The sequence below is a fragment of the Centropristis striata genome, chromosome 6 (genome assembly GCF_030273125.1).
Source record: "Centropristis striata isolate RG_2023a ecotype Rhode Island chromosome 6, C.striata_1.0, whole genome shotgun sequence".
NCBI classification, from domain to species: Eukaryota; Metazoa; Chordata; class Actinopteri; order Perciformes; family Serranidae; genus Centropristis; species Centropristis striata.
Genome location: NC_081522.1, coordinates 13,455,154 through 13,467,653, shown reverse-complemented (window position 1 = coordinate 13,467,653; position 12,500 = coordinate 13,455,154). Strand labels below are relative to the sequence as shown.

The window sequence follows — 12,500 nt, the reverse complement described above, 5'->3', positions numbered from 1 at the left end:
GTAATTGAGCTGATGAAATCATATTTATCTATGGGGCATATGCCCCACACCTTTCTTCTTAATAATAGACAATATAGGATATTGGATAGATTGCAGGCTATGTTTTGAGATTTGCTTGCATACTGCTCATAAAGTTTTCTATTATTGTGGCAGCATTCATCAGGCGATTAACCATGGCTGAAATATTTTCAGATAATCTACCAAATCTACCTGTTAACAATAACAATAAATAACAGCATGGGATGAAATGATACTTTGCCCCATGACAAAAAAAGGTTTATCAGATAAGCAGATGAGCAGCTTTAAACAAATGTTAGAAGAAATGAAAGATCGTTAGCCCCATCTAGTGGAAGAAGACACCACCACTACCCTGACCTTTTTTAAACCGCTTTGCTTCTTTCCCTGCGGATCGAGCAAACAAATATTCACTTTCCAACTTCCTCTTAGCCCAAGGCTGTGTTCTGTTGCTGTCCTCCCCACCACTTGTCTTGTACTGGGAAACTTACAGGGGGAAAGAGAAGAGGAAGAAAATAGACATCCCCTGTGCCTATATGGCTTGGATGAGGTGTAATGATAACTTTCTACCAACAGATGTCAGACACAGAGGATATTTTGGTTAAATATTGGCATGTAAAGTTTTAAAGAGAAAGAATCTAAAAAGGGATCATACACCATAGTTTTTAGTTGTGGGTTCTAATAAGTCTTTGGTAAACAAAGAAGAGAATAAACTGTATAGTAATTACATTTTCTAAATTACCCTTCAAAGAGGCCAGATTGAATAAAGTCATTAGCTCATTATTAAAAAGACATATTATTGAGTCATTGTTTCGTCAGCTTCTATGTTATATTTAATATGCTTTCTAGTGGATTTTGCATACGCTGAAGCAACATTTGAAATAATTATTTCCTCAAACATCTCACTGTCGTTTTTCTGAACAATTCCTTTACAATTATGGGTGTGTGTGTAAAATGACAAGTGAAGGTTAACCTCCTCTTTAAGTCTCATTATCATACATTAAATTTAGGACAACAGAAATCAGAATTGAAAATGTCACTATGTCTGTTTTGTTCACACAATTTGGAAAACCTTAACACACTGCATTTGCAAACAAAATGACATCAATCAAATAATAATAATAATAGTAATCAGCTGAAAACTATCACCCTTGTTTTACTGAACCATTGTGTAAAGGTTCTTCTTTGGAAATATTGTCACCCTGTTAAAAATAATCGCCTAACTAATTTTTTCAAGTTTTGTAAAAACTTTTTCAAGTTTTGTAAAAACTTCACCAAAAGTGTAACACATGACATTTATTGATTATTTCACTCAAAAAGGATGAAACAAAGGATGGCTATTGGCATAGTAATAACGCTGTGTGTAAATTATGTAACTTAAGTGAAATAAATGTCTTTGTGACTTAAGCAAGATATGGTAACACAGTATCATGAGCATTAATGTTACTTCAACGTGTCATTAAAGTTCATGACACATCCCATGTCATGTTTATGACATATTCATGTCACTCTTATATAGACACCTTAGAGTAAAGTGTTACTAATATTAGTGTCAACAATAAAACACTGATAAACTAAACTGAAAACTAAACAATCTCCCTCTAGCTCTTCTTTGCTGAGCTCTTATCTGATGCCTATGAATGTGGCAATTTGTCAAAGAAGTGATTATCTTAACGGGGTAAAATCACATCTGATCAACTGAGGATGTAGAAGATTTTACCATAGGTGGTCGGCATCATGAGGAGATGATTTAGGGGGAAAACCTCCCAATTTGGACAAAAAATGACTTAGGCGATTATTAACAGAGTGACGATATTATTGTTGCTGTCGATGTGTTGTGCCATTGCAGAGCAATAGGTGGCGGTAGTGCACTTTTAGTGGCAACTTCTTTTAGAAAGGGCACGAAGAAGGAAACGGCTAACAGTAGCTAGCGCCACTAGTTGCCATTGTAATGATAGCAAGTGAAGCCGGGGAGGACTGCTTTGGGAAGGCGGTGTCCTGCCATAATATTTGGACAAGGTAACGAAATGGGGAACAGGGCAGTCAAAGTTTTAAAAAGGCTGCCACCTTGTATTTCTTTTTCGTAGTGTTTATCTAACGTTATGTGGTGTGAAACACACGGGCTAGCAGTTAGCTAACTGTAACCGGAGCTGAAGTAGACAAGTTCGCTGACTTGCTCTCTCTCTGCCATGGTGTTTGGATGAACACATGCTGCACGTCAAAAGCTTAAGCTAACCTGCTTAAGTTAAGTTAAGTTAATGCTACTACTTCTGAGATTCGTCTACAGACAGCAGGATTTGCTAAACTATAAAAATATCACTCAAAAACCAGCTTGTTTAGAGTTTAGAGTTCGTATAAGTAGGTTTGTGATTTACCACAGAACTGTTATTAGTGTAACCTTAGTTTGTGTCGTTACTATTTTAAGAAAAGAAAAATGCATATTACTATCTTAAGTTAGAGATATGCGTTATAAGCCGGGACATCTTCCACATTATTTCATTCTTAATGAGATTTTTTACATGTTTTTGCCTTCTTGAGATTTGCATAGTGTAAATTTCGATTAATTGTGCAGCCCTTGCTTTCAGACCATCAAGAATTAATTCCAAGACAAACGCACAATTCCGTTAGTTCGTTTAAACAGCACCTAAAGGCACAGCACCCTAATCACTATGCAGTGTTTTCAAATACTAACTGTAGTACGGGAAAAAATCACTGCATCATCATTTTAATATATTCTCGATGATAAAATGAGAATAACCATGCAAAATGATTTATATTCTCTCTCTCTCTCTCAAACATACATACACATATATATACATCGTGCAATTTTACCTCTACTTTTTCAAATATAAATAAAAAACATTTCTAATAAAGGTACATTAAAAATAAAACTTGACAAACATACATTAGTTTTTATAGAGCTTAAATGTTTTGACATAACCTGTCAAATTGTGTTTAGATGTTGCACTTGTTGGGAGAATGACAGAAATTTTGCTTTGTACTGTTGGCTCTGTTTATCAGCTGTAATTAAATTAAAAGCATAATACATAATGATGTGAATTAACCATAGATTGTATGGAATTAACATGCTCTGCTTCCGTGATAATGCTCCACCAACATTTGACACACTCACTTAACTGTGTATTGAAAAAGATACATTGATACACACTCCTAGCTAGCCTCTGATTCACTGGCTTATGTAACAGTTAAGTGAACAGGGCTTTGTCATAGATTTCTTTTATAAGTCTATAACATGCATATATCTGTGTTGGGAGCTAAAGTATCCTTGCTTTGATTACAGGTTGGTGCTTCATAATGCGGCGAGGGGAGCACGTTTCTCGGGCTTTCCAGGCCCCGGTGGATGTCCATGCCAGTGCAGATGGCCAAGTTTACATGTTCAATAGACGACCCAATGAGTCCATTGGATCCTCAGATGATGAGGAGCTCAATGTCATGGAGATGAGGCCACGGGTTTTCCGAGACCAGGAGCAGGACGGACTGAGAAACATCCAGCTGCTGGAGAGGGAGGTGTTAGATGGTGACAACCTCAACAAGCTTGCACTGCAATATGGCTGCAAGGTAAAGATTATGGATAGTCACTCACTGATGTTTTTCTGGTGTTGATCCATACTGTGGCATACTAAGTGTTGACATTCCTGTTTCTGTCAACAGGTGGCAGATATAAAGCGAGTCAACAACCTTATGCAGGAACAAGATTTATTTGCACTGAAATCTATCAAAATCCCTATTCAGAAACACAGCTTTTTAACAGAGACATACTCGGACCTAACTGACCCTCAAAAAGAAATGCCACCTTCATCTGAAACACCAGAGAAGCCCCTGGACCGAGCCAGAGCTCAGCCACATCTGCAGGAGGTCACAGACTTTCTAATGGAGGTGGACCACGATATTGAGAAACTGATTCAGACCACGAACGATCAAGATGAGGATCTCTTGGATAACTCTGACAGACGATTTGGTTTCAGAGGAAATCGTCTGACCAGTCATGGTGCAGACTGGGGCATCCAGTGGTGGAACGCTGTGGTCGCCATGCTCCTGATCGGCATCGTCCTGCCGTTATTTTATGTAATTTATTTCAAAACAAAAGATAATGGAGTAGTTTCACCAACAGATGCTAGTGGTGCCGTACAGTCATCCACCACCTCTCCACCCCCCTCGGGGACAGGCCTCAGTACAGGAGGAAAGTATTTGCAAGAACCAGGATAGTACAGATTCAGAAAACCAGAATCATTTTTAAGACTGTTGGGTTTGATGGTTTCATAAGTAGGTGACAATCAAGATAAGCCAAATCTCTTAAAATGTTAACTCAATCAGTGCAATACCACCATGTGTCTGTGAATTTTACTTCTTATTTTATACTATAACTGTGATGCTTGAGACAAAGTGAAATGGCTACTCCCTGTTCTCATTTTTGTGACAATTTAGGACACTAACATTTTGTCAAGCGGTAGCGTTTCCTGAAATATTACCCTTGATACTGTTTGATACCTGATCCTTTGGTTTGTCTGTTGGGATTATAGGTCTGTGGGTGCTTTACTAAACTCGAGGTAGTAATTGTTTGTGTCTTAGCCTTCCTCACATGACACAAGCTAAATAATAATTGCAAATTAAACATTTATTTAGAAGAAAAAATCCACTCTGTGTAGGCTTTATCAAAACCACCAGTGCCTGTTGCCAGTATCAACACATCAAGTGTCATCAAATCAGTGTCATGCATCAAGCCCATTATATGCCCTAAAACTGTAATTTATATTTAAACCTATGCCAAAAATGATGAAATGGGAGAAAAGCATATGAGGTTATAATGTGTTTCAGCAATAATTGTGTGCCTTGTTTGATTTAACTTATTTGTGTTCATTGTTTAGTTATTACTATGCACCTGATGCCTTTTCTCCTGGTCTGAATACAGTGTCAAATTGTGTTTACAGTAGGAATTAGACTTCATGTGATTTGACACCTTGCAATCTGTAAAATACAAAGTATTGCATTTTGAATAGCATTTGGTCATCTATAAGTTCCCTGAATTAAGTGTGAGATATATAACGTGCCTTAAACCTTCAGTGTCAGGTTTCTGTAATATTGCACCTCTTTAATTATGTGATGGGTAATTAAGTCCACCATGAGCAGGTGGTGAATTTGTATGGCTTGTCCAATGCACTTTTTAAAGTCTGAAGCATTTTAATTTATTATAACTGGATTTTGACATATTTTTGAGTCAATTTGTAAACCAGTTTAGATGGAAAAATTTACCTGACCTGTTTTTATTCAGCATGTTCTTATTTGAATACAAACTTTATAGTGTGAAAGTGTCTCTGAAGTTTTTCTGACATGTCAATGTGTCTCGTTTTTGTTTCTGGTTTTCCTTATTCTACACAAAGACTCACAATGCATTTGTACAAGACTATTCACTATTGGCAGCGAATACAACTTACTAAATATGCATATAGAAGAGCTAGAGTACGTATTTTAAATACAAATGTGGTTTTGATCAGTTGCAATATCCACAGCTACCAAATGATGGCAGCATGCACAAACTATTGTCATGGTATTTGATTTTTGAGGGATGGAGTCAGACAATCTTAATACTTGACAGACCAAGAAAGTATATAGGATGATTATCATGATATATAGCATGGTTGGATACATTACAATTCATTAGAAATGATTACCTGGAACAGTTGGTTTTTAATGATAAACAAGGCCTGTGCAGCAGTTATACCTCGACAATTTGTGTGAATACTTGCATGATGAGCCTGGTGAAACAAACATATCAGTAGCTAATAATAGCATGGATATAATTATATACTGCATATTGCCAATTTGGATACAGTTTCCTTTTTATAGACAGTAAAATCCGAAGTGTACCATTAAAGAGAATCTGCAATGTGACGGATTTAGAAAGATTTCCTTCAGAGTCACATGACCCAAACATCATACAAAGGTTTTAGATCAATGCCAGTTTTCCAAGTCTTGCTTGATGTGGCATTAAGAAAAAAACAGTCTTCAAACCTTGTTAGCTGTCAAACCTGTCTCTCCCTATTCTGTCAAGTGAAAGACTGAGATTAAGTTTTGATGTGTTAAACATTAAAAATATGCCATTTACACCCTTGGACACCACAGTAATTTTTTTAAATATGGACCATTGTTTTTATAAATCATAAATGAATACACAAAATGAAACAAAACACATTGTAGAAATGAAATATGTTTGTACTCTAACACAACCAGCAGGATTTGAAAGGCCTAAAGGCAAAATTTATTTTGCTTTCCCTCTCTGTGCAGAAGTCGAAGCACAAGGTCAGCAGCAGAGCAGCACTGCTAAACTAATAGGAAATTCAGTGTCTGGATGCTCCGCTGGTGCTCGTTGTAATGGAGTCTGAACCTGGATATTTTCGTTGAAAGATAGTATACCCAAACACTGCTGTCCAAACAGTTTGTAGCCTACATTTAAAGCCAAAAACACCGTAAAGTGACATTTTTTAACTGCTGTGGTCACTTTAACGGACAGGGACAGCTTAATAAAAGTTAGAAGTCTTATGAATATGAATAAAAGGAATTTTATTTAACCATTGAAGATGTAAGTACAGGGTCCTCTTCTTTAAACAGTAGTCCTATCGCCTACAAATGAGGCGGAAAACAAGCTATATTGGTATTTTCCTAGACTTGAGAACATAGTTTAGTAGTTTAGCTCTATTGCTGCAGAGGCTCTATGCCTTTTATTATTCCATGACCTGAGACCCTCATTTCATAACTACAGCTCACGAACCCTGCTCTGATCTAGCTCCAGGCCGCAGAGCTCTGGCGTACGGCCAGCTCCCAGGCTGAGTCTTATCCTACTGTTGATACATGGGCCACCCCCCTTTTTCTTTTACCTCCAACCTGGACACTTCTACTCCCTGCCTTTCTTTATTTGATGAAATCCATATCAAGTCTGCTCCTGCACAGGACAGCTTTTTCTAAATATAATCAGATTGTTACCTTCAACAATCCAAATATGGTGTCTGATTAGTGTTAGTCGGTACATGTGGTGAGCGGAACAGTTTGGCAGGCGCATTTCTGTCAGAAAAATGTTGCCAGTATTTAAGTTTAGTGTTTTGGGGGTTTTTTTCTCAACATTTGAAACACATTTAGAGTACTTTTGCTTGCATATTCAAGTTGAAATACATGACCTAAAGTATATTCATGGACACTCTGTATGGGTGTGTTTTTGAGGGTGGTGTCACAGAAAGTTTTGAATCCAGCACATTTTTGGGGTAGAGCATGCTTTTATAGAGTTGGGGGCTGAAGCGGAGGGGGCTTTCCCCCCTGAACAAAGCACAAGCATCCATACGGTCTGGGTGGAAGGTAAATACAGTGAAAAGATTCACGAGCAACCCGAAGCTCTGCAGCTTTAAGAAGTTTGCACACTTGAGCAGCTGGCAGCGGGCCACTTGGCCAACATAAACAGCCCTAATCCTTTTTCCAAGGAGCTTTCAACACTCATCTCTCTGGCACATCGGCCACTGACTCACTCTCTCTCTCTGACATTCCTGTCTGTTTGGAGTTCTGCAGAACCGTCACCAGGAGGCTCTGTAGCCCTTACAATGTCAACCCTGTTGGGTTTATGCTGTTGATCATTATTCACTGCTAAGGTATGTGCCTTCCTTTGATTTTCCCCTGAAGCGAAACAGGTCTCAGTTTTCACTCTTTCTTAGTGGGAATGGAGGCTTAGTTTCACGATGTCATGTTGACCCAAAGCCCACAGAAGTATGGGTTGTTCTTACAATTGGTGTTGACAAAAAGTAAACTGGGAACCTTCATATGGTTACTGTTTTTCACCTCAAGACATGCATATCCAGCGAAAATATCAAAAGACATAACATACATTTCTTGAATTTAAAAAAAGAATTTAGTGCTCTAAACATAAATACAGTCTACATGATTTCTGTGTGAGTGAAGCTGAGGTCTGTGTCAGTGGGGGCAGGGAGATCCAGGGTTTTGATTTCCTCAGCTCCTGGGGGGATTTGGCAGACACAGGGTAATTTGTAGTGAAATTTCCAGCACAGTTTGTTTTGCAGGTGGCTGAGAACGAAGGCAGGGCGTGGTGGGGAATGAGAGAAGCAATTTGCTGTCTGTGGGCTGTGAATGTGTGTATTGTTGCACAGCAGTAGGTTTAGTGTTGTGCCGGTATGTGCTATGGTCAGGGCTGGACTAATGGAAGGGAGGCAGCAGTAAGCACTCAAGGATAAACTAAGGTTTTGTTGAAAAGGGTGTAAATAACATTATTTTTGTTATGCCAGTGTTAAATTTGTCAAAGTCTATCTTTGTCTGGAAAAAACTGCCCATATTTCAAAAATAGAAGCTGCTTTTCACTCTTCATGTATGAAAAGACAATGTGAGTTTGACAAAGGAGCAAAAAAAAGAGTGAAAAAACATTTTCAATCTGTGAAAGAGGTCGCATGACAAAGCAACATGAGTGTGTATTCCAAGGTTCTCGCCAGAAGACATTTCAGTCTCACATGCTTCGGAGTGGATTCAATTAAAAACTCTTCTCTTTGAATCCGCAGCCAGAATTTCAGTGCATAAATCCATGCCAGATGTTACAGCGCCACTCGAAGAACACACAAGGTGTCAAGGAAAGAGCTAAGACTTTTTAAATTGTTTTTATCAGCATATCTTCAGTCTTATGAGAAACATGTATTTGAGCTATGAAAATTAATCCACCAGAGAAAACAGAAAATATGCTATCAAGGAATATTTAACCACCAGAGTGGGATTTTCTTTTCTTTTTTTTAATGTAGGGGACTTTGGATTTGAATGTATAATATATTATAATATATTGTATGCATGCAGTATGTTATCCCCTTAAGTCTGACTGTGTAAAGAAGGGATCATCTGGAGACACAGCTGGCTGGAGAATGTGATGTTCTGTCACTCACGGTCCTGCAGGCGCGGCTGTTTTTCTTTCGCCCCCGCTGTGGAGGAACCAATTGTGCAGCACCTGCTTTACATTCCAGCCGAGGTCTGAGGGGTCTTCACCCAAGGGACGCTCCCGGTCAAACTACACAGATAGAGTGTATGAAGAGAAATAATGTATATAGTATTTCATTATTGTTGCTTCTTGAATCCTTGTGACACCTTCAAGACATCACTATGTTTGAGTATTTATAGTATTTAAATATTTTAATAATTCTTGGAGAAAGTAAATATGCATTACATTTAAAAATATATTCTACTAATTGCTGAATACATGCTCCAAAATGTAACATATTTCATTAGATTACTCAAATTAGGTAAATATTTTGGATTACTTTAGGAATACGTCAAAATTGTCTGAGCTCGGTTGGTTTTATATTTCCTGACAGTGTCCTAGCTGTACGTTTCCTCTCTATTGCTGTGTGTGCAGTGAATGCACACAAATCTTTGGACATTTTTTTTCTGCTTTTGGCTATCCATGTGCCTCATATGAAACAGATAAGGGGAAAAGTTCAAATTTGGTAAGGCAAAATAGTACTTCTTCCTGCATTCTAAAAAATTGTGACTAGAATCTGTATTCTGTAGATATGTGCAGTTGACCAGTGCTCCTCATTTCCCAGACATAAGTATGTGAACTTTGATGCTGTCAGACATTACTGAGAAATCACCAAAATAATGACTGTAATGAGATATTTAGCTTGGTCTTTTTAATGGAATCATGTCTGCCTCATTTATTTTGAGATGCATTTATATGTATGAAAAGCGCTATAGAAATAAAGTTTGATTGATTGATTGATTGAAAATGAATCGTACTGTTCAAAGGTCACATTATAAGAACTACCATTTGGCCATGAGGGAGGTTAGTAACATTTTTAAATAAAGTACATTTTTCTATTTGAGTTATTCACACATGTATGAATACTTTGCATTTAATACTTAATGCTCACTTTCTTGTTTACTTTTCATGCTGTAATACATTTTCTCCACCAGTGACCATACACATATATATTCAGAAAATCGAACTAGGTACCAATATACAGTGTAAATTGAGTGAGTGCTACAGTTTTACTTACATTTTTTGTTACAACTATTAAATCTTGAATCTTTAGAGCAATATGCTGTAAGATACATTATAATGCCACTCAAATCAATCACATATGCATATATTAGATTATTATACGCTATAAATTAGCTTGTTAACAACATAGATAACATTTTAAAAAGCCTAACTGTGTCCTATCCTAAGTGGTGAGATCATATACTGTCTCATATAAACTTGTGCTCCATTGTGTCCTTGTTGGCTGAGAAGGACAATGTAAAATGTTGGCAGGAAGAGAGAATCCACCGAGACAGGCATGGATGAAGAGAGGATAATGGTTTGGACATGCTTCTCTAAATCACTGGATGCAACTCAACTGAGCACCTGCTTGGCTCGAAGACGCACAACAAGACATACACAGGAGGCTCAATATGGACTCTCAGTACTCTGATAGTATATAACACCTGCAGTGCTGATTAAATTTACCTCTAAATGTATGCCTTAAGAGGAGACACTTGCTTCATTTGCACAAACCTTTTGATTGGAGAGAAAACAAAGACTTCACAGTTTGTTGGGAACCATGAAACCAGAAATAAGTTGACACAATATAGAGAGATAATGATTAACAATGCATCAGGGAATCCATTATAAACATTCAAAGGATTATTATAAGAGGTAATTAAGTGTAAATTGGTTGAAAAGATACTGAGAGAGTTAAGATTTTCATTTTTCGCTAAAAGGGGAGTAATTGATTTTTCTCATAGTCTTCCCTTCCACTAGCTTGTGGATGCCAAATTAAACACTTTACATTCATTGGTTTTTAAATAACTGGCCAGAAAGACATTTTTCCCTTTCTATTTTCTGCCTTTGAAACATTTTCAAGGCCTTAACACGAAATCAGGCCTCTGGATCTGAGCTGCAGAAGTGTGTGTGCGAAACAGCTGTGTCAGACCAGGTGCAGTCTGCTCAGTCCTCCAGTCTCAGGCACAATTTATACCATAATTCCTGGCGGATAATTCGCAGCTCCCCTCTGCCAGATGAACTCTATTAAAACTGGATGGCTTTTTAACTGGAACTGGAATGCCCCCTCAAACTGGTGGGGGATTCCTGTTATTAAAAGACATTTTTAGTTCTGTGGTTTTTGTGAAATATAAGGGAGGATAATGGAAGTATGTACACTGTAGCGACTGTTAATGTCATGAAAATCCTCCTCTGTCGCCTTCATTCAAGTCACATCACGCCAAGGGTATCGTTAACAACAACTGGAACAATGTTGTGGACATATATATTGTAAAAACACAATATTATAGTAATTATGCCAGGAGACAAACAACACCCCAGCAGTGAGCCCAGTACAGCAATTTGTTTGGAAGATGACATGTGTAATGAGAACCACTTGCTGCTGGACTCCATAAATTCTGTCAGGGGTTTGGAGGTTGCAGGGCTCAATACTCTGCTCATCCCTCTGAAGTACTTGAAAAACATTCATTGCACGTCACGCTGAGAGATGCCGAATTTCCTGCCATTCCCAGATGTTCCAGTGCAGATGTTCTCAGAGGAGGCTTTCAAAGGAAAAGTTATTTGCTTGCGAAAGCTGTGCTCGTGTTTGCTGTTACTCACACGTCCGTGCAAAAGCCAGCGTTTGCAAGTCAAATCTGAAACGTATTAAAGATTACACAATGCCAAATTACATTTAATTAAAAGCAAAGCATGCAAGTTAAGGGCTTTTTTAATTACCATCTTGTTTAAATAAAAAGATACAAGAGAAGACATTTCAGTTGGTTTTATCGTGTTTTATTTGGAGTATAGAAAATAAGTCCTTTGTATAAAGATAGATTATAGAACTTAAAATAATGTATCCAAAGTTAATGATCTAAAACATCAGGGATCATCAGGGTTATCAGGGATGACATGTTTTAGTTTGTCCCCAATGTTGGCCATTACAGGACTACATCTTATCTTATCCTGCAGCTGCATTTTACACTTTACTGACACAACCAAGAGGCAGATAGAGACTGTCAGGGGAAGCAGTTTGAGGTCAAACAAAGTTGATCCAAACATGATAGAGGACTTGGTCAACAAAGAGAATGGACACAGAGAACAAGCATCTATCTCTCATCGCTGGACTCACAAAGCTGCCATACATGGGGGAGTACTTGTCAGCCCGTTCCCTTTGGCGAGTGGCTCCTGATCCAAGGCCAGATAAAGACAGATAGACAGGCCGAAGACTGAATTGTAACCTTGAAGATTATTTGGCATTGGGGAGGCAGACAAAACCTGGCTGTGAAAGGACTGATGTGAGACCTTTAAAGTCAAAATGAAGCTCAAGATGGCAAGCTACTGTGATTCACTGTTTTTGTTCTGAGATGCTGTATTGATGCAGACGTGAGAGATGTAAACTGATCTGTGTGTTTGTATGTGCGCAGACAGGTTGATTGGTCATTAATTAAGCTTGCAGTTTAGCACATCT

General features: G+C 38.0%; 1 protein-coding gene across 1 annotated transcript; it reads left to right on the top strand.

Moving 5' to 3' along the window:
• The first annotated feature begins 1,897 nt into the window (after window positions 1-1,897).
• Window positions 1,898-4,591, top strand: lysmd4 (LysM, putative peptidoglycan-binding, domain containing 4). The gene is made up of 3 exons (XM_059334307.1): window positions 1,898-2,034; window positions 3,317-3,594; window positions 3,688-4,591. Exons 2-3 carry the CDS (start codon window positions 3,331-3,333, stop codon window positions 4,240-4,242), a joined length of 819 nt encoding a protein of 272 aa, XP_059190290.1. The 5' UTR covers window positions 1,898-2,034; window positions 3,317-3,330; the 3' UTR covers window positions 4,243-4,591.
• Window positions 4,592-12,500: the final 7,909 nt, after the last annotated feature.

What these genes read in the sequence shown, in the direction of transcription:
- lysmd4 (XM_059334307.1), top strand. Translation starts at nt 3,331, where the DNA reads ATGCGGCGAGGGGAGCACGTTTCTCGGGCTTTCCAGGCCCCGGTGGAT. An exon ending in CACTGCAATATGGCTGCAAG is followed by an intron (nt 3,595 to 3,687) that starts GTAAAGATTATG and finishes TTCTGTCAACAG; the next exon opens with GTGGCAGATATAAAGCGAGT.